Here is a 17,977-nt window from a genome sequence, read left to right on the forward strand (position 1 = left end):
AACTAATGAATAGTCAACTTGTATACAACTCTACATTCATTGTTGTAGTATGATGTAATGGCATATATCATATATACATGGCTCAATTTAAAAATAAAAATTAAAGTTGTACAAAGATTTTTCAATTTTGTAATGAGTCGATATATTTTTTTTTAACACAAGTGATAGTCTAAACTATAGGGCTCGTTTGATTCATGGATTGAAACTCATTCCCAAGCTCTTAAACCTTGAACCAAACGGGCCCTAATGGGAGGAACCTGAGACCAGTGATATGAAAATCAAGCTATTTTCCTCACTGAGCTAGACCCCGTTGGCTAATGAGTTCGGTATTTAATTATGGCTAACATCATAACTTTGTTATGGATGCTTTGTCCCTTTGTACCACTATCTTCGCAAATATCCTATGTTAGTAAATAAAATAAAATAAAATAAACTACTGAGATTATCAGGAAATACAGGAGAAGTTACTAATAATTCGAATTTTAGTGCTTCCCATCTTCACAGCTAAGTTTGAATGAAGTGCCATTTTGTTTGAGCTGTCCAAGAACTCAAAATCCAAATAATATTATATGGATTGCCGACTTCATTTAATAATCATAATTAATGAGTAAGTAAGTGAAAGATTCTGTAAGCCATTGTACTGACGCTGTACAAATCTGGCATGATATATCCAATATCTACTTTTAAATTAATTAAACCATTATATATTAGATTTGTTCATTAATTCCAAAGATAAGATTGAATTAGTAACATGGAACATGCAGTCTGGTTTACGCAATTCCTGGTTAAAATAAGCACGTTTTGTTCACAAGGGAGGAGGAAGAAGAAGAAGAAGAAGAATGTTGCATTTTGGTTCAGGGTCGTTTTTGTTTACCTGTAAACTATGACCTTTTTTTGGGGAAGTTTCTGGCATTATTTAGTCTTCATTTCGTGGCAGACAATCAAAGCCCAACAGGGATTTTCCTCTCCTTTGACAGAACTTCTTGGCAGTCTTGTACTTTTTTTTTTTCCTGGAAAGAGGGAAGTTTCTTGGCTAGCAATCAAAGCTCAAGCATTTCCAAGTCAGACTTCAAACCACACGCATAAATTTGATAAGGGATTTTCTGTATTATTTACATGATACAGAAGATTTTAATAGAATAATAGAAATTGAAGAGTGGGCTAGAGTGACATTCTTGTGGTATTAAATTTTCATGTGGAGTTGTCACATTCATCCCTTAAGAAGTTAAGATGCTCTCTTCTCTCAGAGAAAACAAAAATAAAACATAGCACACCTTCCATCTTATTTCAAATAGGAGAAAAATAGTTCCCAAGTCAAAAGAAAATCATGACAAATTTATGAATTGAAATTATTTTATATTTCTGTTGTCAACCGTGTTAGATCAAACTATAGCTGGACGGGGGTTCAGAGTATGCAGATCAAGGGTTGGGATCATCCCAGCAGAGACAATCCAAATCTTGAAAAAGATCTTGCCTTTACATGCAATGCATGTTTTCATGTGGGCTTTCCACTAAGCCAAACAAAAATTAATAATAAGAATCTTTCATGGGGTTGACTCCAAATGGTCTATGAGGGTCGTTGATTCTATGGCATATATGGCTTCCAAATGGTCAGAAGTCAAAGCTTTTTTTTTACTGTGTCTAAATTTAAATGGAGAGAAAACGGTAGGTTATTGTTTGCATTAAATGGAGAGAAAAACGGTGGCGTTAATTATAGCTTTTGATTAAGGATTACTTGAGCAACAAGCCATGGAAGGAAAAGTTGAAGACGTTATTGCTTACTTCATGAGCATCTGTTCAAACTTAATAAATATTCAGAAATAAATATTCAGAAAAACAAAACTATAATATATAGACTCTTTACCAACTTTTTCCTATTTCTTAAATCAAAAGACATTGAAAAAACGATTTCCCATTTCTTAGAAACAATAAAACGTTTTCCCATTTCTTTTGAAGCGTCATCTTCATATCTTGCATCTTTGATTTAAAGGTTAATTAAACCCTAATTTCGAGAACTCATTTAAACAACTACTTTGAATTTCCCTTAAAATAATCCTTTGAATTTGAAATCCAAGAACCGAAAACGGGCACATTTAGCACACTTCTTATAATTCAATTTTAAGCACCAAATTTTGAACTGTGTCTGCTTAGCTTATTATTTAAGCTTCATATAGTTCTTTGTTTCGATCGATATTCACACAACTTTCTTTTTTTATTTATCATCAAAGCTAAGTTTTTAAACGTACAATAATGGAATTTATTTGAATTCTCTATTAATTTCTCATATAAATTTCTAGCAAAGGAAAAAATCTTATACATGAGAGACAATTTCCACAGAAACCATGCATGTACCTGGTTGCAATTCAAAGATTAGTGACGTTTACGAACTAAATCTGGGTATTATGGTACTTCTTTTCCTAATGTCTAAAAACGTCATGAGTTTGAATTTCCAATCTCTATTGATTAAAAAAAGATTGAACATATGAGGATGAATTTATTTTGACTTTTATGACAACAAGACTTTTCTTATTGAGAGGAACAATATTATACTAAACTCACACATACAACACGGATTCTAGGACTCGAATTCAAAACTTTGTTTCGAAAAGCAATTACTACAAACCATTACATTATTTGCAAAATTTATATACATTTAAATTAGCATCCAAAAGCGATTTGAGCTTCTCTTCCAGTCAATAAGATGCATCTGGAGCAGGAGGTTTGGCTGTATTGCTCTGATCACGGGCTTTTGTCCGAAAATTTTCGTAATCTTTATTCTTTATTATTTAAAACTGAATTAGGTCAAAGGTTTTTTTTTCCTATAATAATATGTAGGTCAAAGGTGGAACCACTTAAATCATTGTATATATATATTATCTTTCCAACGTGCATTTTTCGTAATAACTATCTATTTTGGAAATAATTATCTAAAAACGTAAATCAAATCCTTAACATAAAAAAGAAAAAAAAATACCGAAGCTCAACATAAAATGCCTATGCATGCGGCTCTTGGACTTGCCAAAGGTTCGACCAAGCCCAGCAGCAAGATTTTATTTATTTATTTTTACAGGAACCATCAAGATTAATTGGATCTATATGATCATACGTCCCATGTGTACAAAATCCCCACACATCCGGAGAAGATATGTCGGTCCATATGGTCAACCAATTATTTTTTCCCCCTCTTATATTCTTATTATTATCAATGTGTATTATACTATATGTTACGTATAGTATGATATTAATTAGCTATTTCTTGGGTACATGCATCTAAGTGGAAGTTGCTTGAGGCCAACCCAAAATCTTTAGTTTTATTAATAAACGAGCTCGACGGAACTTTGAAGAAGGTTTTGCGTTAAGGACTAATTGAGGAATTATAATCTCAGTTCCAATCTGATGTATTTTCTACTTCACAGTTTCGATATCTTAGATCACAGGAGTCTAAGATATTGTGGTCACTCACCGCTGGATATTAATCCAATGATTTAAAAAAGTTTCTTAAAAGAAGTGCAAGAATGAGTAAACCGTTGAATTTACATCCAACAATGAGTGACCACAAATCTCTTGGACCCCTGTAGTCCAAGAGAGCGGGACTGTTCTACTTCATATTTGGTGTACGGATGTTGAAAAACTAAAATTGATCAAGTTTCCTATATTTAGTTTGCATGCAAAACTACAACTTGTATGTAGTTTTCTAATGGATATATACATAGAGTTGCAAGTTAATGAAACGACAAACCATGGAATCTCCCCCTCAAGAAAAAGTTAGTTGTTTTGCAATACCCTGCATGATGCTCAAAAGAGTTTAATTATAGATAATCAATTCGTCATTCATATAATTAACTATGATTGTTGTTGTTGGCATGCTACATAGAGCTAATTAGGTAATTTTTTATATATTAATACAGAGCTAATTTCGTCTTATTGGCTAGATAGAGATTGACTAAGGGAGATTCACTAATATACCCAAAATAGGAGCTGAAATTATAAAAAAACCCCACACGAAATGCACTTTAGAAACACACCCAAAATCCATTTACTACATAAAAAATGAGTGTTAAAGTTCCTATAAATTACATGATTGCCATTGATAAACTTAAAACAAGCCCAACATAAAAAACTCAAAAAAAACCCAAAATAAGCCCAGCAAGCCCGAAGTACATTGTTAATACCATATCATAGAAGTACATTGTTAATACTATATTATAGAAGTACATTGTTAATACCATGTCATAGAAGTACATTGTTAATACCATTTCTTACAAAAAAATCAACCAAAAAAAAAAAATCCAAAATAGCCCAACAAGACATCCGATATCCTTTTCAGAAACCACCTCCAATTGTCCATAATTTCACCAGAAACAATCGCAAAAGCAAAAGGAAATATCTCTACAAGAAAAAAAAAAGTAAATTGTTAATACTATGTCATAGAACTATCTCCCTAGTAAAAATCACATTATGCCTATCATAAACTTCAAGTGCATAGCTATATATAGAGCAAAATATAGAGCATGTTTTGTCACTGAAAATCTGTTAATACTATGTCATAAAAGTACATTGTTAATATTATATTATAGAAATCAACTCAATTGCATGGTATGAACAATATTTCAACTGTTCATACCACTTACTGGAAGTTAACGACTACATCATTTTATTTGCATAATAGGTATGATAAAAGTGTACAACTCCATACCACTCAAAATCAATACTCAACAATGATAAAAATACAGAGAATGACTCCATCTCAACAATAGTTGCAGGTTGAAAGGATTTGGGTTAGAAGAATTGATATGGCTCAATCTGCTAATCGTGCCCTCCCTTACTGCTGCGTATCTTTTACGCTAGAAAGGTTTGGGTAGCATGGGGGCCAGAATGACTTTGCTCTTCTTCAAATCAAGTAATTTTTCAGTGTGACTGGTGAACCCAAAACCTAGGCCTAAACACCAACACCACCTCCAAGTTCCTGTGCCCTGGCATTCCCTCTTAAAAAATGACTTGTATATTTCTTGGATTTCCCATACAAGATCAAAGTACAGCCCCCAAACCCTACTCTTACTATCAGCGATGAGGGATCTTCTGCCACACATGACCAAAGTATGTCTTTGAGAAGGGCTCAACAATCAAAATCAATAGTCCTTTGCTTGGGCCTATTGGGATTTCATGGAAGCTATGCAAAATCTGATCATTTCTCACATACCCAATTAAAATTAGTTCAAAAAAACAAAAAGGGTCAGTGAAGAATGGGACTCTCATGGGATTTTCTTTAACAGAGGAGCTCCGACTTCTCTAAGGATCCAAGAAACGATCAAGGAAAGGCCGAAAAGACCACAATAAGCAAGTCTAGCTGATTTCCTGGAAATCCCAGCGGAGGGCTTGAGGCTTCAGACCTGAGGTTGTCAAATCTGAGGGAGGCTTCAAACGAGATCCAAAACTAATTTAATGCTAAAAAGGGTAATAAAGATATTTCATCTTATTAATTAAAATAAAAAACATACAATTGTTGATTTTTGGGTTTATTTTGGGTGTGTTTCTATGTTTTAAATAGTGTAGTCTAAGAATGGGTGTTTCACTAATTTTTGGGAATGCCTAGCCAAGTTGGGGGGCTTGTTTATAAATAGAAAATTTTTTTGATTCAGTTACACATGATGCCAATGTGCTGACTGCCATTTAATATGAGGTAATCCGTATGATTAACTGTTTTAATTAATTTTATCTTGGCCGCAGAAATAATTGACCGTTCAACCTCAAAATGACGTCGTTCCTCCAAAACAAAATTGGCCACCATCAAGGGTTGACATAGAAAGCGGCTATTACTAGCTAGGCTACTCCGTATATACCCTTTAAGTAACAAAAGTTTACAAATTCAGCCTGCAATCTGCGTCAGTAGTCCAACGGTTAGGATAATTGCCTTCCAAGCAATAGACCCGGGTTCGACTCCCGGCTGACGCAGTTATTTTTCTTTTCTTTTTTTTGTAAATTTTAACTCTAATTTTTTAAAATTGCATAGGAATAATAATAGAGTACTTTGTGCTTGGTAGCTACTAACTATACATTTCCAGCCTAAATAGTTAAAAATCATGTATTGATTTATTTAAGATTAAGATGTAAGATAAATAAATAAACATAAAACTCAAAGTAGTAGGTGGTCCTTCTCCTTTAAGATAATGCTATTCAAGTTTTTCAACATTATGCTCTTTTTTATTTTATTTTAAATATTTTTTGGTCAATATGGGTCAGGCTATCTTAACAGTTTGTTTCATGTATTATTCATTTGTCTCTGTATGAATGTCTAAATTAATCTCAGAAATTATGGACAGAAGAGAGCATGTATCCAAAATTCCAAATCCACCAAGTAAGATGCTTCATCAACTGCAACACCAGCATCATTATTTAAGCTCTGTTTGGAGAAGTGGCACATCATAGTTCCAGTTCCAGTTGCAGGTGCTGTCTGTCTCAATCAAAATTCAAGTAATTTTCAGATAACTGCTTGTCCAAATTCTGTTAAATAATAACCTATTTCCCTTTAAATCAGGGGCATTAGCTGTGTAGACCTTTGCTTATGCTTCTCTAATCCAGAAAGTATATATAATTATGTATATGGCCGGACTGGTGAAGGTAATGCCTAATAGTTTGACCTATATTTTTTCCTATTTATAACTGTCATTTACAAGGTTTGAATTAAACCGATTGTCATTCTAAGTTTTCGTAACATATTAAAGATTACAAGATATATAGTTTGATTATATAAAAAATTGAAGAAAAAAAAAGGAAATAAATACTTAGCTTCACAAATACATTGTATGTAACCTCCTGTGGTTGAAACATACACGTCATGCTTTGGGAGCTTCTGCTAAAGATTGGATGAGGGGACACAATCTAAGTTTGGAAATATGGAAGAGAACAATGAATTGTGAGGTGCTAAATATATTCTAATGCCAAAATACTAAAAATAAATATATAAAAATTAAGGAAATTGGTGGGCGGATATTTAATAAAATAGTACATGTTTTCCATTCTACGACTATCCTATGACATGTTTAGCAGTAATGTCTAGTGGTCTGCGAAATTGAAGGTTTTGTGGTAGCATGAAACGTGTCCAGTTTTGATGGTTTGTCACCACCATGATGAATACAAGCCTCCTATCAAGGGTACAAAATCAAAACAAGAATTGAAGAAAATAAACATAAACATACATAATTGGACTGCTTGTCACACCCATTTGTATACATTTGATGCTCACATAAATAGTACTAAATTAAATTCTGACCATTGGCTTCGAAACTCAATTTTTGTTGGGATATGGTGCAACCCTTGTATTGTACTAAGAAACCCAGCTAGGTTTTGTTCAAATCCATCAAGATGGTTGGAGAGAGTTGTAAAATAAGATCGTCTTCACATAGCTTGGTTACCTCATCACGTGGAAGTGTAACCATTACTGCCCTACTTAGTTGACCATCTTTGGGTTTCGCTGGAAGGATCAAGACTTTCCCTAATCCTAACACCGGTTCGATATAACACGAAACATGAATCGGTGCGATCCCATCTTCAAAAATTGCTGAAAACGGGTCCACAGCTTCTAAGCTAGCACAAATGAGATCGCAGCCGTTCATCAACGAAGGAGATTGGTCATCGTTGCATTGAAGCCATTCGATCAAATCCATGATTCCCTCATTGTCCATTTTTGCTACAACTTCACCTATAGAAGTTGCAGCTTGTGATAGACTATTTTCTTGGAAACTCTCTAGATGGACCTTATTATAAACCATGCTATTTCCAAAGAAGCCTTTATCCAAACCCAAAACCTGTCTCACATCGATAGATATGGACATGTCAATAAGCCCATTTCTCACTCCCTTGACCTTGCTAATACAAACCCAAAATAGCCCAGCCAGAGCCTCAAACGGTGATGGGCTTGATTTGTCATTTGCACCATCGGGCTGGGCCATTTCCATGCAGGCCCGAACCATGTCGTCCGAAAAACCGAAACTAACAGTTGTGTGCTTTTTGTCTACAAGATCAATGGACTCGTTGATGGAGGCTTTGTAGTGGGTGATCAATGAATTATAGGTGTTGTGGTTGGGCCTTGTGTTGCCGGGACTCCGCCGCGGCAACGGATAGAAAAACGGAAGACTCATCATTTTGCCCGGAAAGGTTGTGTCGGCCCAAGCCTTGATGAACATGGTGGCACAAGTAGGATCTGCAAGGAGATGAGTGCAACTTAGCCCAATTGCTAATCCACCATCTTCAAATTCAGTAATCTGCACACAAAAAAATTAAAGACACTGCTAATATTACGAGAGAAAATATTATATTGTCGAAATGTCAATATAATTATATAATATTATATAATATCAACCTGAACATAAAATGTTGACCAAAAGTAAGGCTTATGGTACATTTCCTCCCAATAAACAAGCATAAGCTCCTTGTCCCTATCCACATTCCTTAGCCACTCCTCCAAACTCCCTTTGGCCTTAGCTTCCAGCATTCTCACACCAGCATCATTGCACTTGATCATCCACTGATCATTGTCATTCTTCTGCAACCGGCCTGTAACGATCGGGAAATGCGTAAGCATGACGGCGAGGGACTCTCTGAGCCTCCCTGTGATCTCACCAGGCTCTGTTGGGGCACCCATTGATGGGTAATACAAGACCATCCTAAGATGGTTGTGTTCCATATGGCGGTCAAGGACAGATAAGGGGTAGCTTTTTCCTGCTTGGACTGGCTTTGTGCTAACTACGGTGCGTTTGCAAATGATTGTGATGATCCCGGCCATTGCTAGGATCTGGCTGGGATTTCTGATGATGATCAAGGCTCTTATTTATTGGTTGCAAGTTCGAGATGAAGGAAGGTTGAAGGGTCCATGCTTAAGGGAACCAGAAAAAACGAACTCTCGCGTATTGGGGGAAATGAGATTCTCATGATCCAGTTAAAAAATTAATATCTTTTTGGCATGTTTGCCTTTGCATAATGAACTCTGTTTTTGTTGCCTCGCTCTATTTTTTTTTTTTTTTTTTGGTGAAGAAACTTTGACAAGGAAAAGTAAAATTATGACATGACATGGTAGATGGGTCTTTGAAGGCAATCATACCAGTTATTTCAAAAGTAATAAAAGACGATGAAAATAATTACAATTTCATATATGGAGTATACAACGAAGATTTATAAATTTAAATTATATTGTTACAAAATTGAGCACGTCAATTCAAAATTCGAAAACGTGTTCGTATGGGATATGAATCCCTACTATAAAAGTTTCCTTGTTTGATTTGATGGTGGATATGAAACCCTCCTTCAAATCAAACCCCCCTGTTAAAGATAAATTCTTTTTATTTTTATTTTTTTGAGATCCATGTAAAAGAATAAATGAGAAAATAAGAACCATCTCGGAAATTTCCCAAAAACCATTAAGTAGCTGTTTAGAAGCCCAATTGCAAAAGTCCTCTTCGCTTTCAAATCCAGACCCAAAATAACAACCCAGTAAGCATAAGTGACCGGAAGATAAATACGCGCGCACAGAGCACGTGTGACACACATCTCCTTCCCTCTCCTCCTCAACTTCTCATATCACAATATCTCACACCAATCAGATCAGAAACCCTCCCTCTAATACCCAGAAGAACCAGAAGCAGAAGAAGGGTTTTCGAAGATGTCAGGTGCAGTAGTGGTGGGTTACTCGAGCTCATGGTCGCGCGCCCTAGTCCAGATCTCTCCGTACACATTCTCCGCCATCGGAATCGCCGTTGCCATCGGCGTCTCTGTTCTCGGCGCCGCCTGGTTCTTCTCTTTCCCTTGCTCTCTCTTCATTTCTGTTATTAAAGTTTTAATCTTTGAATTTGGTATTGAATTATGGAAATTATTGTGTGGAAATTAGGGGAATTTATATCACTGGCAGCAGTTTGATCGGTGCAGCAATCAAGGCCCCTCGTATCACTTCTAAGAATCTCATTAGGTAATTATTTCTATGAAATTTAACACAATTTCTTCATTACATGTTTGTTTAACCTCTGCTTTTCGATTCACAAATTTATAAAGTAAAATGTAAATCCCAGAAATTGAGATAATTATGATGATCTGAAGTGATATCCCAGTAATTGGATTTGATAGTGGATGTCTAGTCTTAATTGAGAAATGGTTCTAATTGTTTTTGGCAATCACTTATATAACTAGCTTGGTTAATTGATTGGTGGATGGAGAATTGTGCTATCTATTCAAAACACCCCCTCAATACTGTTTCTTCATACCAATGTGGGAAGTTTTGTTATCTTCTTTCACTTCAAGCTCACTGCCATTGTTGTGAGAAGTTTTCTTTTAGTGAATGATGTACCTTGAATTTTTGACTTAAACATAGCGCTGATTATATATTCTTAAGTCTGACGTTAAGGACTAACTTCGATGGGATTCATCTGTTGTATCAGTGTAATCTTTTGTGAAGCTGTTGCTATATATGGTGTTATTGTTGCGATTATTCTACAAACAAAGTTGGAGAATGTTCCAGCATCAAAGATATATGCACCTGAGTCTCTTAGAGCTGGATATGCTATCTTCGCCTCTGGGATTATCGTGGGCTTTGCAAACCTTGTCTGCGGGTTGATATCTTTAGCCTCCTTTCTCACATTTGTTGTTTTTCTTTATGGAGTCTCAAAAAAATTATATGGTTCTTGCAATATGATGATTTTGATATGGATTTTGTTTCTGTGGCAGTTTATGTGTGGGAATCATAGGAAGCAGCTGTGCATTGTCTGATGCCCAAAACTCTTCACTTTTTGTGAAGATCCTTGTGATTGAGATCTTTGGCAGCGCACTTGGATTGTTTGGAGTGATTGTGGGAATCATAATGTCAGCTCAAGCAACATGGCCTTCGAAATGATAATTTGTTGCTCAGTAGAACTTGGCAACACATTATGACCGTGTTATGTGCGCAAATGATTTTCTGTGTTTTGTGCTTTTCATCATTAGTGATAGGAACGTACAAACTGCTGTGGAAATATTATTTGCCCGCTTGTATCAATCTTAGGCTGTATTTAATCTGATGGGAATGAGTTTGTGGGAGAGCTGGTTGTTCAATATTGTATAAGGATGAGTTAAGCATTGCCTCATTCACGGTGGTAGACAATATTATCTTAGTTTTGAATGAATAACGTAATGATTTTTTGTGAAGACCACCTCCCTGAAAGAAGCTGATTTGTTTATGTATCCAATTTTATTTCCCATTTTTATGTGCATCAAACTATGTCAGTTTTCTATAGTTTCTATTTGAATTTTCATCATTGTAGCCATATAACCCTTTTTTTCTTCCATAAATAGTTTGAACACAAGACTCAAACAGAGATCATGCCTTATTGGATGCATTGCATCAAAATAAATACAAAAAGGAGTGGTATTCTTCTGTTAAAGCTCTCAGCAACCGAATTGGAAGGACAATTTGTCTTGTCGATTTCCGGGAGCATAACATTTAAATCATAGTAGTATGGCAGGAACATCACTGAAAAAGGGCATGAGTCTCTGATGAAGCTCTTGGCATTCCTCTGAATTAGCAGTCTTGGGGTCGAAAGATGGTCGATCAGGAAGAACCAGGCCTTGTTTAATCCGACCCATTCGCCTTGCGTGCAAGACTTGTTTGGATACAACTGGTAGCCGAATCGACTGATATTCTTCGAGAGCTGATTGCAAATTTTCTACTCCCCACTTCTTCAGGCATTGGCCTAGCACTGCAGCATCTAATACCGACATGTTCGTGCTTCTTACGGCATGAGGAGTTGTGGGATGAGCCGCATCTCCAACTAGTACCACATTGTCCCGGTAGATTTGTTCTAAGGGTTCACTGTCATAAATGGCATTGATGAAAGGGTCCCTAGTTTCTTTGATCACTCTCACAAACTCTGGAAGCCACACCTTCTCTGCTTCTTTGTGCATATTCTGGATCATGTAACTGCCTGCTTTCGTGGTCATCGAGTTACGCTTCAGATCAGGCTCTGGCTGGTGGACATACCAAATCCAATTGAGCCTCTGATTCAGAAGCTCATATAGCACAGTGTGACTTCCAGAACCTAAGCCAAAGTACAAGCATTTCCCAAGTTCAGGGTATGCCTTCCGGATGCCGATTATAGTTTCTGAATTCTCATTTCCTGAAAAATCAAGAACGCCTCTCCATGCACAATAACCTGAATACCTACAAAACCATCTACAATCAATACCATAACATACCACAAACTGAAAAGATACACTTTTTCATGAAAAGGGTCGACATTTCACAAACCTCAGTTTATGGTCAGGGACAAAACTTTGGCGGATAGAGGAGAGGCACCCATCTGCTGCAACAAGCAAATCGCCTACGATTTCGATGATCTCATTCGTTTGATGAGCTGTGGCCTTCACTTTAACTGAACCCTTGTCACTAGAAACAGTGAAAGATAGGAAATGGTGACCCCAGAGAAACAAGTTTGGTGGTAGAGCATTGTACAGAAGGGCATGTAGGTCAGCCCAATGTGCTGCTCTACAGTTGAAGTCCTCATCTCTAGTTAATGTCCATTTTACCTTTTTCTCACCATCTATTGCATCATTCTACATAGCAAAAAAAAAATTCCTAAACTAGGAAACTTGTAAAATTGCAATATAACAAGATTGAATTGGAAATTAATTGAAGTTTGTACCTGATCAATTGTGAGGGGTAAAGTGGCCTTGTTGAGAAGCTCGGGCTCTTTGATCCATGACTGAATGAGTTTTAGAGCCAGAGGGTCAAGGCCAAGTCCTGCCCCAGTTGGGCTTCCAGTTGGGGCTGCATATGATTTCTCTACCACCACAACATCCCACCCAGCTAATATTAGCGTGTGTGCGCATGATACCCCTGCTATGCTCCCTCCCACTATCACTGCCTTGGGCTTTTTCTTCTGATCAGTCATCTCTCTCTTCTCTCTCTCGAGAGAGAGGCCACAGTGCTCTCTCTCTCTCTATCTGTCTCTCTTGTTTTTGGTGAATTGAAGAGAGGTGGTTGTGACTAAAAGACAGTGGGAAGACTACAAGAAAATCACATGGCCTCACACGATAAGATGGTTTTCTAGAAGCCAGATATTTGTGGAGTTATGTTTATGGTCCTTACTAGGAAAAAATAAATAATATTGAACATGAAATAGATTGATGAAGAAAATGTAACAGATAACGCAGAATAATGATACGAAGTTTGTGGAAATTTTACCTGTACAAATGATAATATATTTTGATATTGTGGTGCATAGTTTTCACTTTATTAGAAGAAGTCTCAAGTATAAATCTAACTGACGACAATTGTTTAGTTTTTTTTTGTTAAAATTAGTTAGAGGAGGATGGTTTTTCACACACATTACCTACCTTTTTTAACTAGGCTAGACTTGTTAGCCAATTGTGGTTTAATATATCAAATATATAATTTTTTTTTTTTAAAAGTTAGTAAGAAAAAGAAAAAACCAAAATAAAAACCGTATACATTTAGAGATATGTTAATGGGCTTGAATCTCATAGTTTTACCAGTTAGGCCCTGGCCCGGACCGCCCGGACCACTACATAAACCCAAAGATACGCTGTCCGTACAAAATTACAAATCCACCCCCTCCCCTCTCTCCCCTTCTCTCTCTCTGCAAAACCCTCTCTCTGCTTTTCTTCTCTGTAAGTGAAGGTATCTGTGGAGAAATGGGGGCTGGGCGTGAGGTCCAAAGCTCACTGGACGGGCTGAGGGACAAGAACGTGATGCAGCTGAAGAAGCTCAACACTGCTCTCTTCCCAGTTCGTTACAACGACAAGTACTACGCCGATGCCCTCGCTTCTGGCGATTTCACCAAACTAGGTTGAGCTACGCTTCTGGGTCTTGCTTATTTTTTCATAATTTTTTCTGGGTTTATCTTATTTCGTGTTACCAATATAGGTTTTTGATGCAAAATGCCTTGAAATCTCTCGTTCTGGCTTATTTGTAAAGCTTTGATTGGCTTTTGTCATTTTAGCTTGTAACTATGCTCCAATTACTGTGTGTTGCTTTTTTCCATTGTGCGTAGTCTGTTATCTTTGTTGTTTGATTTGCTTCTGCTTATTTAAAAATTATGGCTTGTGTTAGAAAATATTGGCTTTTAGCTCATTGCATAAGAAAATCCTACACTTTTGAAGAATGTTGATGACACAAATGTACTATTTTACTTATAACACACTCGGTGCACTGGGGGGCCTTCAAGTAAATGGGGAATGGATAGTTATTGTTTTATCAGGGATTTGGGGTAGTTTAGTGTAGTAATTCTTGTTTCGATATATTTGTGAGTCAGAGTCTACTTGTTTCTCCTTGTTGATGTTCTCAAAAAACCGCGAGGAACTACATATGTGCAGCATCAGATGAGGTAGTCGAGTGATTAACTGTCCCACAAATTCTTAATCAGAAAGGTTACTCAATAAAAGTAAAAGAAGATTTGAAAGTTAAAATGTCTTCATTGATGAGTTTTGTTTATTTTCGTAATCTATTACCCTAATAAGTTTTTGTAGTGCTGGTTTTTTTAATACACCCGCTTGATTTTAGGAAGGACTGCTGTTGTATGTCCTCTTATTATTAGACTTGCAAAGAAGGTCATTACCTTTTCTACGCTTGTCAGAACTCATGAATGAAGAAGTGGGTGGGACAGTGGCTTGAGCATTTTCAAAGGTATCCTGTTATGAATATGTGCACAATGCGTATGCGTAAGGACCAATTGTGGGACTATCATTTAACATGCTTATTGACTGAGCTGTCCAAGTCAATTTCTTATAGTTTCTTGATGGAGGTGCATGTATGGTCTAGGAAATTAGATTGATTGATATACCTGGAACATGTAAAGAAAATTACAAACGTATTGTGTTTATGTATGTCCTGAATTTATCATTCTGGGGATTTGCCATCCTTAGCTCTCTTGTGGATGCCAAATTGATAAAAATTATGGATGTTGAAATTTTAATTCCTGCTGTTATTTTTATGCAGCATATTTCAGTGATATATGTGTTGGTGCAATTGCATGCCGGCTTGAGAAAAAGGAAGGTGGGGCTGTCCGTGTGTACATCATGACACTGGGAGTTTTAGCACCATATCGTGGGCTGGGCATTGGTAAGCAAGCAACGTTTCTTCTTCTTATAACTTTGGTATGGCAGTAGGGCTCTGTTTGAGAAGCAACAAATGCATGTTTATTGTTTATGACTTTGGTCGAAATGCATGAACCATCCTTTGTTTAACTTTGCCTTCTGGATAAAACTTGTTATGCAGTAGAGTGGCCTTTGAAATTTCTAATTGATTTAAGATTAGGTTGTCAATAAAAATCCCCCCGACTTTTTGGTGGTACGGTAAAAATTTGGTTAATCTGGACACTTACAAGTATGTGCAGGTTTCTGATCTAAGTTTTGGTATTTGTGCAGGTAAAAAGCTGTTGAACCATTCTCTTGATCTGAGCTCCAAGCAAAATATTTCTGAAATTTACTTGCATGTTCAGACAAACAATGAGGACGCCATAAACTTCTATAAGAAATTTGGGTTTGAAATCACGGAAACCATCCAGAATTACTACACAAACATCACCCCTCCAGACTGCTATGTCCTTACCAAGTATATTACTCAGACAAAGAAATAACATGTCAAAGGTATCAATGGGGAGTTGTTACATTAAATTTTGATCTCTGTTATTTCTAAATTATGCTGGATTTTGTCTAGTTTTTAGAATTATAAACTTTGCTAACATTTGTTGGAAGGCTGAATCATGTAACAGTTAATCTGCTATATTTTTAGAGAAATGAATGTCTTTTAATGATTGGATTAGCTTATGAGCACTTGAAAGTTTTGTAATTTATTTGGACCAGGTATGTGATTTCAGCATTTTATTAAGGTAATGTGCCACTATCTGTGTGAAATGGCCCTAACATCAGTGGCCTTGTATCTTGACCTAAGCCACCGTGAGTGGGAGAGAGAGGTTGGCAAGACCCTCCCATAATTCTGAAGGGCCAAGAGTTGTGTTCGCTTTTACAATCCAACTTATCTGTTGAGTGGGAGGAAAAAAATTGGATATCTGGAAAACCCCTTCTGGTTTTTCTGAGGAAGTTGCTTGGATTCGCAATTCTGCAACGATCATGGAATTGAAAGTCCGAAGTGAATCCTCTTCAGACGTAGCACATAAATTGCTGAACTGAGAACTCTTGAGCAACAAGGATTAATGCTCATATCTCTCTTTGATTATTCTTTTATTTTACGCGGAAAAATATATGCTGCCTACTAACATGACATATAAAACTGAATATACAATATATGATTTACATAGTTCAATCAACTAGAAATACTATAATTACAACAGCTTTGCTTATTCTTCCATATGTACAAATTCTAAGGTCGGAAGTAGGTGAGCAAATGTCATGCATAAACAGACCTCCCTCCTTCAGAGTGACCATCGTCCGAATAGCTGCATCGAATGTTCAATAAGCCAAGCCGCCAGCAAAAGCATCTCCATCATGAAGTAAACTCTCCGTCAGCCAATAACCATCCCATGAACCTCCAACCCTCTGCCAACAACAAGCTTCAAATCAGAACTGGTATGATATAATTATAGTTCCCATGGTGTACCTATCCTGCATAGACATGTTCACCATTCTCCTATTCCCTTGAGACAATTATCATAAACAATATATATTCACCAACCTGAACCATTGTGAACTGAAATATTTCTTCTTCCTCTGGACGACTTCCTCGTATCCATACCCGCTGCTTGAATCGGTTCTAGTTCACAGTTCATTAAACAATGACAGTTGATTAGAAACACAAATTTACTGTTTACATCAGAAAACTTAAGACTAGTATGACAGATAGCTCAAAGTTACACCACATATAAGAGCTCAAATTATTATGCACGCATCACACTGAACAGCAACTCATACCTCCTCTACAAACAAACTGCTCAACATCTTCCTCTCCTTGTGGCCTAGCAACACTCTATAGGTCGAATGGTGAAAAATCCGCCGAAATCGTTCAAACTGCACTCACAGTGAAGCAGACAACCAAGATCAAAAGTATTAGCTATAATATATCATATCAGCAATTGTGTACAACTACAAGTCTACAACTATTGAAAATTCAAAAATGTACCAACCTGCCCCAAATCAAAGAATGGCCCAAAATAGGTAGACCTCTCAAAAGGATCAAACCCAGCAAACTATCAACAAAGGAAAAAAAAATTGTCAGTTCAAAGACCACCCTGTTGTTCAGTGTGATATGAAACATAAAGCCAACCCAGAAGAAGAAATGAAGAAACTTTACCCTGTACATGACTTCGATGCCATAATCTTGACGGGGTTGGTCGTTGTACTTCAAGGCATCAAGCTGATGCTGAACAGCTTCTTCTGCGCTAAACTAGAGCACAGGTCACATAGATTGACAACATGCTATATTAAAAAGAAAGGGAAAAATCAATCAGTGAAATGGTGGTGGTGCTCATTTTTGCATGATCAGATGCTTACATTTAATCTGGGGCCAAAGGGTTTCTTCTTGCGAGATTCTAACCTGCAATTCAAAGATAATCAACTCTAACTTATATCAAAGCAGAGCTTGAAATCAAAATTAACATCAACATCAACTTTGAATTTAAACACTAAATAATTCAGAGAGAGAGAGAGATAGAGAGAACCAATCAGCTGAGAGGAAATCGGGAACGTCAGCAGAAGCTCTGAATCGAGTGCCGAGGGAGACGGTTGGAGGTTTGATGTGAGCAGAGAAAGGTTTGGTTTTGGAGAGAAACAGAGAGTTGGGATATGACAGGGACGAGCAAAACGACATAGTCTTACGCCTGGAAAGAAATCTCCTTCTTCTCTCTAAAGTCCAATCCGTACGGTATAACTGTATAAAAAGGGTAATGGGTGGAAATTGGAATGGAAAGGCGGGGAGGGTGGGTTTAAGGATGAGGCTGATTCGATATTCACCGTTCGATCTAGTGACAAAATAGCTCTTGGAACC

The 17,977-nt window shown here is 36.8% G+C and overlaps 5 protein-coding genes and 1 non-coding gene across 6 annotated transcripts; 3 read left to right on the plus strand and 3 right to left on the minus strand.

Annotated features, from left to right (window-relative positions):
• Positions 5,881–5,952, plus strand: TRNAG-UCC. The gene has a single exon. It is a non-coding gene; the product is annotated as a tRNA-Gly (tRNA).
• LOC18793426 (protein ECERIFERUM 26-like) lies at positions 7,338–8,804 on the minus strand. The gene is made up of 2 exons (XM_007223923.2): positions 8,360–8,804; positions 7,338–8,261 (listed from the first exon to the last, which is right to left on the minus strand). The coding sequence occupies exons 1-2, from the start codon at positions 8,780–8,782 to the stop codon at positions 7,338–7,340; spliced, it is 1,347 nt and encodes a 448-aa protein (XP_007223985.1). The 5' UTR covers positions 8,783–8,804.
• LOC18790394 (V-type proton ATPase subunit c''1) lies at positions 8,814–11,217 on the plus strand. The gene is made up of 4 exons (XM_007227465.2): positions 8,814–9,783; positions 9,881–9,958; positions 10,425–10,595; positions 10,711–11,217. Exons 1-4 carry the CDS (start codon positions 9,656–9,658, stop codon positions 10,874–10,876), a joined length of 543 nt encoding a protein of 180 aa, XP_007227527.1. The 5' UTR covers positions 8,814–9,655; the 3' UTR covers positions 10,877–11,217.
• Positions 11,283–13,006, minus strand: LOC18793865 (6-hydroxynicotinate 3-monooxygenase). The gene is made up of 3 exons (XM_007222492.2): positions 12,660–13,006; positions 12,266–12,570; positions 11,283–12,178 (listed from the first exon to the last, which is right to left on the minus strand). The coding sequence occupies exons 1-3, from the start codon at positions 12,906–12,908 to the stop codon at positions 11,467–11,469; spliced, it is 1,266 nt and encodes a 421-aa protein (XP_007222554.1). The 5' UTR covers positions 12,909–13,006; the 3' UTR covers positions 11,283–11,466.
• LOC18789044 (N-alpha-acetyltransferase 50) lies at positions 13,571–15,865 on the plus strand. Its single transcript, XM_007223559.2, has 3 exons — positions 13,571–13,825; positions 14,975–15,097; positions 15,403–15,865. Exons 1-3 carry the CDS (start codon positions 13,672–13,674, stop codon positions 15,612–15,614), a joined length of 489 nt encoding a protein of 162 aa, XP_007223621.1. The 5' UTR covers positions 13,571–13,671; the 3' UTR covers positions 15,615–15,865.
• On the minus strand, positions 16,160–17,935 carry LOC18790050. The gene is made up of 7 exons (XM_007224018.2): positions 17,652–17,935; positions 17,485–17,527; positions 17,285–17,377; positions 17,118–17,180; positions 16,906–17,001; positions 16,670–16,747; positions 16,160–16,533 (listed from the first exon to the last, which is right to left on the minus strand). The coding sequence occupies exons 1-7, from the start codon at positions 17,798–17,800 to the stop codon at positions 16,447–16,449; spliced, it is 609 nt and encodes a 202-aa protein (XP_007224080.1). The 5' UTR covers positions 17,801–17,935; the 3' UTR covers positions 16,160–16,446.

The sequence above is a fragment of the Prunus persica genome, chromosome G1, assembly GCF_000346465.2.
Source record: "Prunus persica cultivar Lovell chromosome G1, Prunus_persica_NCBIv2, whole genome shotgun sequence".
NCBI classification, from domain to species: Eukaryota; Viridiplantae; Streptophyta; class Magnoliopsida; order Rosales; family Rosaceae; genus Prunus; species Prunus persica.